This window comes from Zingiber officinale, chromosome 6B, assembly GCF_018446385.1.
Source record: "Zingiber officinale cultivar Zhangliang chromosome 6B, Zo_v1.1, whole genome shotgun sequence".
Classification (NCBI taxonomy): Eukaryota; Viridiplantae; Streptophyta; class Magnoliopsida; order Zingiberales; family Zingiberaceae; genus Zingiber; species Zingiber officinale.
The window spans coordinates 88,476,444-88,486,307 of NC_055996.1; the positions used below are offsets into that span (position 1 = coordinate 88,476,444).

At 44.0% G+C, this 9,864-nt stretch overlaps 2 protein-coding genes across 3 annotated transcripts; both read right to left on the minus strand.

Annotated features, from left to right (window-relative positions):
• Positions 1 to 134: 134 nt before the first annotated feature.
• LOC121993014 (protein ALTERED PHOSPHATE STARVATION RESPONSE 1-like) lies at positions 135 to 4,175 on the minus strand. The gene is made up of 4 exons (XM_042547682.1): positions 2,563 to 4,175; positions 2,271 to 2,476; positions 1,648 to 1,871; positions 135 to 1,555 (listed from the first exon to the last, which is right to left on the minus strand). The coding sequence occupies exons 1-4, from the start codon at positions 3,878 to 3,880 to the stop codon at positions 799 to 801; spliced, it is 2,505 nt and encodes an 834-aa protein (XP_042403616.1). The 5' UTR covers positions 3,881 to 4,175; the 3' UTR covers positions 135 to 798.
• Positions 4,176 to 4,655: 480 nt separating this feature from the next.
• LOC121993015 (pentatricopeptide repeat-containing protein At1g43980, mitochondrial-like) lies at positions 4,656 to 7,181 on the minus strand. Of its 2 annotated transcripts, XM_042547684.1 has the most exons (2): positions 6,589 to 7,181; positions 4,656 to 6,507 (listed from the first exon to the last, which is right to left on the minus strand). In XM_042547684.1, exons 1-2 carry the CDS (start codon positions 6,925 to 6,927, stop codon positions 5,005 to 5,007), a joined length of 1,842 nt encoding a protein of 613 aa, XP_042403618.1. In that variant the 5' UTR covers positions 6,928 to 7,181; the 3' UTR covers positions 4,656 to 5,004. The 2 variants fall into 2 exon arrangements, with proteins under 2 accessions (XP_042403618.1, XP_042403617.1); XM_042547683.1 differs by having other exon boundaries at positions 4,656 to 7,181.
• Positions 7,182 to 9,864: the final 2,683 nt, after the last annotated feature.

The window sequence follows — 9,864 nt, forward strand, 5'->3', positions numbered from 1 at the left end:
CATTTTTAAAGTAAATCTCTTTTGGTGAAAGGCAAAATAGAGATGAAGTCCTACACAAACATTACTCCTTGATTTGTCTTATTGTAATGGGTTTAGGAATCGAGATGCAACCAGAAACAAGAACAAGAGCCATATTTAGATAGATCATGACACGGCAGCTCTTCATTGTCAGATTAAATAAGTACAAGACTTAGTCAAAACATAGGAAATCTAGTTTTGCCTTCAAGGCAAAGAATTGCACTTCAAACAGTGAATGCTGCAAGAATAGAGAGATAGCTCCCGTAGTAGCTTGATATTTACATAAATTAAAATCCATCGCTTTCCTGGTTCGAACCAAAACTATGTGCAGATGGTAGGCCAGATAAGACCACATTGGGGTGCAAATATTTTTCATAAGAGGTCTCGGGCAGTCTGCTCGTGTGATCCGATGGACTCAGCTAAACAGATGTGCAACCAGACAAGAACATCTTCCTTCTTATCAGAGTCAATGCAATCAAAGATCTGTTCTAGCCTACTAAGTATTACCAATTGGTTCAAGAAGAAGGTGCAGGAAGTTGCATATCTCGGTATCACAGCATGCCTTGCATACCTTACGATTTACTCTGGAGCCTTTCATTTCTTTCCACAAGTATTGAATGCATTCTGAAATCTGCTCATACACCAGTACTTAGGATTCTGTTATTTTTTTCTGTACCACAAAGCACATGGAAATGAGCCAATTGGAACATAGCTATAATCTTCGACTTGTAGATTGATTAGCCCTCTGAGACAAGTTCAAAAATCCTTGGAACACTCTCCCTAATCATCTGAGATTCTAACTCTTTGATACCTCTTCAGTGTCTCCAAGGAAAAATTCTCCAGCGCTTGAAATATTGGACCTAACCCCATCCTTAAGTTACTTGCTGTTGCTTGTTGCACTTGTTTTATGGTTTCTTCATGTCTGGCTGTCTCTTCATCCAATCTTCTCTTTATAGCATCCAAGGACATTGTGTTATCGTGACCTAAAGCCTCATTCGAAATAGGTAACACTGTTTTATCTAGCTCATTTTCCTGATTGCTTAGTCCATTTTCTTTTTGAAGTGACTTAACTCTTCTTGCAAAATCTTTGGACAAATTTTCGGCCCTCAACTTCTGGTGTTGCTCCTCATTCTGTGTCTCCCATAGCTTGTGTACATTTACTGCAAAAGTTCGCATTGAAACAATCACTTCGTCCACAGATATACCTACTATGTGATGCCAATCATTTGTGATTATAACAGCATCAGGGGCATCGATCCTGCTCGGGGAGAATGGTGCAACCCCATCGGGTGTCTCTTCCCTTTCCTGGTGAATCCATTTCAGCAACCAACCATTCAAGGATTCAAGATAGGTCCCTTGAGCACTAATCCAATTAGTGAAACAGGAACACCAATTCAGGAGTTCAGCTTCCAATTCTAGGGTGGCTTTAGTCACAGAGCTACCTGTCCTGGCAACGAGATCATGACTTTTGCTTTCGATGATGGCTTGAAACTGCTTGTGATGGCAATCAAGCACATACCTCCACATTTTGACCAATCTGCAAGGCAAAAGACCTGTTTCTGTTAAACAAACAAACTAACCTTCTGTGAGATATTAGTGTAACAGGCTAATGTTATGAGGAAAGCATACCCTTGGATTAGCTCAATCAGTTGGGGCCGCAATTCTTCATCTCTTAACTTGTGTATCCTCTTTGAAATGTGACTGGCAGATCTAATTACGATGCTTAACTTCGTAAGTAGGTTTCTTATTAAATCCCGGGTGGAATTGATCTGTGAGGACTCTGCACCATTTTCGTCCAGAGCTTTGAGTTGGTTCCACTCCCTTTCATAGATGATTCGCAGTCTTTCTTCTTCCTGGATCAAGCAAGAACGAAAACAGTTTCAAAGCTTATCATGTTGGTTCCCTCATATCATGACTCAACAGAACCAGTGATGCAGCACCAAACGAAAGAGTGAATAACAAAGAGCGAAGACACAAGTTCAAATAATCAGTTGCCAACGTCATTGAGAAACAAATAAGAAACACAAACCAAAACTATATGAGACTGAATCATTGATTTGATCAATTCAAGAAACTCACAAGTATGTTAAGTCTCTAGCTAGCTATAACTTTTCAAAACCCATCATATATACGAACTTACATGTCCTTAATGATTTTTGCTGTTTCAATTGATGAGGAAGTTAAAAATCAACTAGTAGATAACTAAGGAAGGAATGCTGATGGATTGAAGAAACAATTCAATATAAATTTACCTGAACGATCTTATGAAGTTTTTTCTCCCATACATATATTTTGTCCAGTGTTGATGAAAGTTTGCCAGGATCAAAGTCACCCTCCAGATCAGGGTTTTTTGTTGTCCGTGATCTTGCAGCAGTTAAATTTTTTGAATTGGTCGACGAAGACTGTGACCGTGTCTGAATAGGCAAAATGACAGGATCCAACATCCTAGACAGGATCACTGCATAAAATGAAAAATCAAGACCATGCTCCTGAACTCACAGATAATGTTCAAATGAAAATTAGATTCAATGGCGAAGTACCAACCTCTCAAAATCCTGTTCCTTGATCTATACTTCAGCTTGCCTACCTCAAGCATCTCAGAGACCTCCTTACTGCAGCGGGCTGCTGATTCAAATTGTTCTTTGATATCCTTCACAACGTCCATTAAATCCCTCGAACCATGTATGAATAGGGCATCAGACCTGCTGTCTTCAGTGATAGGTGATGTTTCATCAGCAAAACTCACGTTTCTGTTCTTTGTAAAAACTTCCTTCTCATCGTCTTCGACTTTAATAGCCTGAGCAATACCCTGATTCTCTTCTTTTGCCTTTGAAGAAACCGTATCATTGTTCAGATTGGCTTCTTGTTCCATTGAAGACACATTCGAGCTCCTGCTGGAACTTCTCTCGCTCGAGACTCTGGAATCTGTATCCTTTTTCTTCAACTTCCTCTTAGTCAAGTCCCCTGCCTTAATGGACTCCTGCTCTGTTTCCTCTTCCAAATCTGGAATGCCTTCCTTCTCCCTTACCTCGCTTGAGTTAGGACTGCTGGCCGACGATCCCCCACCCTGAAAGTACCCAGGTATCATCTGCTCATACGAATTGAAAGGGTTAAAGAAGTCCCAAGCTGATCCTTCAGGAGGCGGCGGCGGCGGCGGAGGTGGATCTGCAGGTTTATCTTCCCTCACAGTTTGGCTCTGACCATAAAAGTTCTGATCTTGATCAGGCAGGGGCTGCAATGACTCTGTTGGAGCACCATAACTTGGATAGCTGTATCCATACTCGTAACCATATCCTACATAAGCAGTATCGGACCATTGCGGATAGGGATTCTGATAGACCGTGGTAGCCGAGAACGTGGAGGTCTTCTTCATATAGTAGTAATTAGGGATGGGAGCACCGTAATACGGATATTGAGAAGAAGAACGCGATGAATCTTCGCCGCCTACATCGAGTTCGCTACTTTTTCCGGCAATTTCATCAAGTTCGGTGTCGGAAGGCAGGTGCAAATGAGAATCGTCAGAATGCGAGTGCGGGTGCGAAAGCGAAGCGAAAGTAGAAGCCGAAGCACCCACCGCACCGCCACCGGCAATCTCCCTGTCCGACCTCTCGATCTCAGCCTTAGCCTTACCCTTACCTTCAGAGGGCGGCAGTGTCAGAACGGGGGACGCCGGCGCCGCCACGAGCTCCTCTTGCACGAACCGGTGCAGCGCGTCCCCGACGCGGCCGAGCGCGCGGAAGTAAGCAGCGTGCGCCGCCGCAAGCGCGAACCTGTGCTCGACCGCCGCCCGTATGAGCTCTCGCCGCTCCCGGCACAGCACGACCAGTGGCGGTTCCTCCGCCTTGGAGCTCCCGCACCCCATCACAAAACGCCTACAGCACCGCCATTGCTTCGCATTCCCAGCCAAAAAAACCGTAACACCCAATGCCAAGCGAAACCCTAACCTAAAGCAGACCTCGAAACCCAACTCCAAGCTCGTATCTTCACTTTGCCATGCAGGTAAGCTAAAAAAAATCCTCTCTTTTCTTGTTTATTCCAGGGCTTCTAGCTTTTGCTCCCGCGCTAGATTCGGCTGAGGGAAGAAAGTGGCGGAGATTGAGCGAAGAAAGGAATCTAAGCAAATGGAGAGAGAGAGCTCGAGGAACAAGAAGAGACATGCAGAAGGAGAGAGTTAGGTCGCTAACTGAGCCCGAACGCGAAATGCTGTCGATTTTACAGAATCAAATTCGACTTCGTCTTACCCGAATCCATACCCTCACAGCAATAGGCTGCTCCTAAATCATACGAAAGCGATCTCTCGAGTGATTGGCGCGTCAGGTCGTTACGGTGAGGAATGCAGGAACCCTGGAAAGGGACCACGTGGCGCGGCTGGGGACCGAGCTGTGCACCGGTTGGGTCCCACGTTGTCTCAGGAGGAGTCAAAACTCTGGCGTGCTGTGGGTCCCGCCTCGGGACGCGACCAAGATCTCGCTTTTCGCGACGGTGGGTGGATTTTGAAGTGCGCTCGTCGAAACAAATAACAGATTTTGAATGAATTCAGTTTTTTTTTTTAAAATTCAGATATCCAGTTTAGACAGGTGGATAAATCAACGTTACTCCCAAAAGTGAATGACTTAGTCTACCTCCCACAGATTTTCTATGAGAATTCCTTGATTTTGATACAGTGAACCAGTAACACTTGATGTATTATGACAATTTTATGTTTAGTAAAATAGCAGAGCATAGTAGATGGTCTGCTTTGACGAACACGAATCAACGGGAGCGCAGGGAAGGCTCTTGGTCCCATGCGTAGCCTTCTCGGACAGCGATGGAAGAGCACGCGCTGCGCGCGGTCAAACCAGAAGGACGCTCCATGCGGTAAAAATATCGAGATAGATGCGGAGACTGGTGCAGGATTCTCAGTGGCGTGCACGCATGCACAGTCGACAATACAAAGCATTGATCGAGCACAAATCAGAAGAAGCCCGGAGTATTAGTTTCCATTCTTCAGTTATGCTCGACTAATATAAATTTCTCATGAACATGCTCTTCAACCTCCATCACCCAGTCCAGAAGGCCTAATATTGAATAGATAGCTTCCCCTTTGCGGTGGAATATTTGGTTAGGCTCAAATACATGGATATAATTTCTGATGCAAATCCAGCTATGCCCCTTAACCTTCTTCAGACCCCTCTCTCGCATCATCTTCTGCACTCGAGCCACGCTCTCCCATTTGCCACTTATCGTATAGATCTGAGTCAGCACCAAGTAAGGGAGAGAGGAGCAAGCCCTCAATTGCAGCAGCTTCTCGGCAATTATCTCAGAGAATGCCAAGTCGTTATGAATCCAACAAGCTTCGAGAAGTAAACTCCACAATGACAGGTTAGGGTTGTGAGGTGAAGTCTCGATAATATCCATTGCTTCTTTCAGCCTTCCAGCGTGCCCCATCATTTCCACTAGACAAGCATAATGCTCTAGATCCCTCGTCACACCGTATTTCTTCTCCATGGATGAAAATACTCTCTTTCCTTCATCGACCATGCCCGTATAGCTACACGCTAATAGAATACCAACCAGAGTTATTTTATCAGGCTCCATGTCACTCTTTTGCATTTCTCTGAAAATTCTTAGAGCTTGTAGACCTTGCCCATTTTTACCTAATCCCATGATCACTGTATTCCAAGCAACCAAGTCTTTGGATGCCATTGCATAGAAAATATTTAGAGCATCCTCGAACAATCCCAATTTCGCATACATATCGAGCAGAGAATTTGCGGTAATCATATCAGACTCGAAGCCGGTTTTACAAACCCAGCAGTGAATTTGTGTGCCAAGCTCAATTGAGGAGCAACAGAGCCTTGAGTTGAGAACGGTAGCAAAGGTGAACTCTGTCGGCTTGACGTCCTTCCTCAATGCTACCACAAAAAGCGTCAAAGCTTCATCCTCTAGCCCGGTATAAAAATAACTAGCCAGAATTGAGTTGCAGAGGGCTGAATCCCATCTTGGCATTTCTTGGAAGACCTGAACAGCTTTATCCAATCTGCCACACATGGAATACATGTAAATAACAGCGCTAGAAACTATAGAATTGGAAAGGAATCCCGCCTTGAAGCAATGGGCCAAGAGTTGCTCACCCTTAGCTAAATCCATAAGGTCGGCACAGACGTTAAGTATGCATGATGCAGTGAATTCATCAGCGGAAAACCCAGAGATCCACATTGCATGAAAGTGCTCCAATGCTTCAGTGCTACAACCTGACTTACTATATGCTGAGATAATCGAGTTCCAAGAGATGAGATCTACCTCATCCATGGCATGAAAAACATGGCTAGCATAGCCCACAAGGTCTAATCTTCCATACATATCAATTAGTGAGTTGCAAAGCACGACATTTGAGCAACCCAATCCAAAGCGGACAACCAAGCTGTGCACTAGCTTGGCTTGAAGAGAAGAAGTGGCACAGGAAGCAGCGATAGACAACGTGAAAGAACTAGCTTTAACACCGAGCTCCTGCATCCGGGAAAGAATTGCAAACGCCTTATCGATGAAGCCAGCAGAGGCATAGCCTGAAATCAGCGAGTTCCAACTCACCACATCTCGTTCGGGCATTTCGTCGAACAGTCGGTGTGCAGAGTGAACTTGGCCATCTCTAAGAAGCGCCTTGAGGAGAATATTCCAGGTGAAGATGTTCTTATGGGGAATGTCGTGGAATACTGCGACAGCCGATTGGGAGGCCCCGAGGCCAGAGTAGAGGTCGAGAAGGCGGTTCCCAAGGATGGTGTGGCGGTGGAGGCAGGTCTTAATGAGGCTGGCATGGACGGCCTGGGCAGCGGGGAAGCAGCCTAGGGCGACACTGCGGTGGATGAGACTGGATAAGAGCGAAAGGCTGGATCTTGCAGCGATTACAGGAGAGGGAGGAGCAATGATCATTGACGAAGGGGAGCAAGAGTGCCCTTCGGCAAAAGGAAGTGCATCGTCTCGTAGATTCTGCGGCGAGGACGAAATCTCCCGTGACGGTTTCCAGTTGACGGTGGACTGAGAGACGGATGCGGCATTGGCGTAGCAGGCCTCAGTTCACCCTGCCTCGCCTCTTGTTCTCACGATGGCTACCTGTTCCAAGTTCAAACCTCACCAGTCACCCCCGGCGGGATTACAGGTGTCACGGCCACACACAAAATTTGGCCCGTAATATAATCCACATTTCACCCAGTGCCCGAGTAGTAAATTAGGGCGGGCCCCTCGAGATCCAGTCAGACTTTGTCGGCGAGTTAGGCTGGCGGGCTGGCGGGCTGGCGGGCTGGCTGGCCCGTGGCTCAGATTTGATCGGACTGGGGACGGTCTGATTTTATGATGAAGATTGATTTACCTCAGGAAATTTAAATGATTCGGTAATTTATCAAAGGACGGAGGAGGTAGACATTTAAATTTATTTACTAGTATTTAAAAAAAAAATCTTTTTAAATGTATTTTTTATTTTTTCCTTTTTACATTTTTTTTCTTTTTCATTGTCATTTCTCACTCTATCTTCTATTTACTTTTTCCTATGCATACAACCAATTTAATTTTTCCTCTCTGCTCTTTTCTTTCATTTTTTTTTTTTCCATACATGCATGCATAACATAGGTTTGATATATAAATCATATCAGACCCACAACACTTAGAGTTTAATTGATTTTTTTGATAACATTAGAATACATTTGGAGAAGTCGAAATAACCAATAGATGACATATTTGAATTCTTTGCAACCCCATAAATCAACATAGACTGATCTATTATTTATTTCAACTTCAAAATTGTAATAACGATGAATTGACAAAAATCCTCATGTGTGAACTTAATATGAATCATATCAGGCCCCACGTTGGCCCTGATATGAAATTATATCAGGCCCAACATGGGCTTGATATGATTCATATCATGCCCAACGTATGGAGATTGTTTTGCTAATTTTTTTATTATATTTTAACATCTTTTAAAAGTTAAAATAAATAATAGATAGTATATTGGAACTCCTTACAACATCAAAAATCCACAGGAGCTGAAATTGGTGCAATCGGAGTTCCCTAGGTCCATCAGTGGGTTTTGACCGAAACTCACTGATCAACCTAGAGATCTCACATTGCATCCATTTCAGGTCTTGTGGGGTTTTAAAATTGTAAGGAGTCCAAATATATTCTCCATTGTTATTTTTGGCATTCCTAGTGGTGGATCAGAGATTTTGAAAAACTTAAATTTTTTTTTTTTGTTAGGCCTGATATGGGGAGATATTAGGCCTACATTGGGTCTGATATGAAGAGATACGTATGAAGATTGTTTTACTGATTCTTTCTTATTATATTTTAACATTTTTTAGAAGGTGAAATAAATAATAGATAACATATTTAAACTCCTTGCAACATCAGAAATATATAAAAACTGAAATAGGTGTAATCAGAGCTCTCTAGGTCCATCAGTGAGTTTTGACCGAAACTCAATAATCGACCTAGAGACCTTAGATTACAGTCATTTTAGGTCATGTGGATTTCTAAAATTACAAGGAGTCCAAATATGCTTTCCATTATTATTTTCAACATTCCTAGTGGTAGACCAGAGGTTTTGAAAAACTTAAATATATCTCTTTTTTTTTTTTGTTGTTAGACTTGATATCTCTCCATATCAGGCCCACATTAGACCTGATATGAAGAGATGTCAGGCCCACGTTGGACCTGATATTTCTTCATAGCAGGCCTAATAACAAAAAAAAAAGGAGAAAAAGAAAAAAAAAAGTGGATTTAGGTTTTTCGAAACCTCTGGTCCATCACTAGGAATGTTGAAAATAACAATGGAGAGCATATTTAGACTCCTTGCAATTTTAGAAATCTATAGGACCTGAAATAGCTGCAATCGGAGCTCTCTAGGTCCATCAGTGGATTTCCAAATATGCTCTCCATGTTATTTTCAGCATTTGTAGTGATGGACAAGAGGTTTTGAAAAACCTATAACATATGGGGATTATTTTGTTGATTATTTTTTATTATATTTTAACATCTTTTAGAAGTTGAAATAAATAATAGATAGTGTATTTGAACTCCTTGAAATATCAAAAATCCACAGGAACTGAAATGAGTGCAATTTGAGCTCTCTAGGTCCATTAGTGAGTTTTGACTGAAACCCACTAATCGACTGATCCGGCGGTAAGAATGGGGGACCCACTTCCTGAAAGGTCCCGGCTTAAGAACGGATGGAGGGCTGGCCAAGCGGGTAATGGCCGCGCTAAGCAGGTCCGAGCGGAGCCAGAGATAACCCAGCCATGGGCTTGGGTTTCCGACGCCAAGGCGGGAGAACCGAATGGCCGAGCGGGTGTCTACCCGGCTGGAACCGAAGGGCCGAGCGGGTGGTCCGTTCGGCCAGGATAAGGGCGAGGATACAAAGGTTAGCCGAGCGGCCTATTCTTTCGGCTCGGGATATGGGATGTCAGCAAAGGTGTGTCTGATGATTATGCCGTACACAAGTTTGCACGAGGGAGGATCTCGCCGTCACATCATGGAGAGGTTGATACAGTAGCGGTATGGCCTTACGTCACATCATGGAGAGGTTGATACAGTAGCGGTATGGCCTTATGTATGTCCTTCTGACAGACCCATACCTGGGCATGGTCGAAAGCAGGTGATTGCTTTGATTGGCGCGCCCAGGCTTCTTCGAGAGGTCTATATAAGGTCTCCATTTCTTCACCGGAGGTACGCTGGTCTGAATCTCTGAAGCCACCTCTTTGTTATTCCTCGCCTGACTTGAGCGTCGGAGGGCCGTCGCCGGGACACCCCTCCCGGCTCGGTTTTGTTGCAGGTTCGCCGGAGCACTCGAGGATCCAGTAGGGAACGCCACGTCCC

Bases quoted from the DNA above. Each gene is read 5' to 3' on its own strand.
- LOC121993014 (XM_042547682.1), bottom strand. From the start codon at position 3,880: ATGGGGTGCGGGAGCTCCAAGGCGGAGGAACCGCCACTGGTCGTGCTG. The intron at 1,872-2,270 runs GTAAATTTATAT...TGCTTGATCCAG, and splicing joins AACTTCATAAGATCGTTCAG to GAAGAAGAAAGACTGCGAAT. The intron at 1,556-1,647 runs GTATGCTTTCCT...TTTGCCTTGCAG, and splicing joins CTGATTGAGCTAATCCAAGG to ATTGGTCAAAATGTGGAGGT.
- LOC121993015 (XM_042547683.1), bottom strand. From the start codon at position 6,927: ATGATCATTGCTCCTCCCTCTCCTGTAATCGCTGCAAGATCCAGCCTT.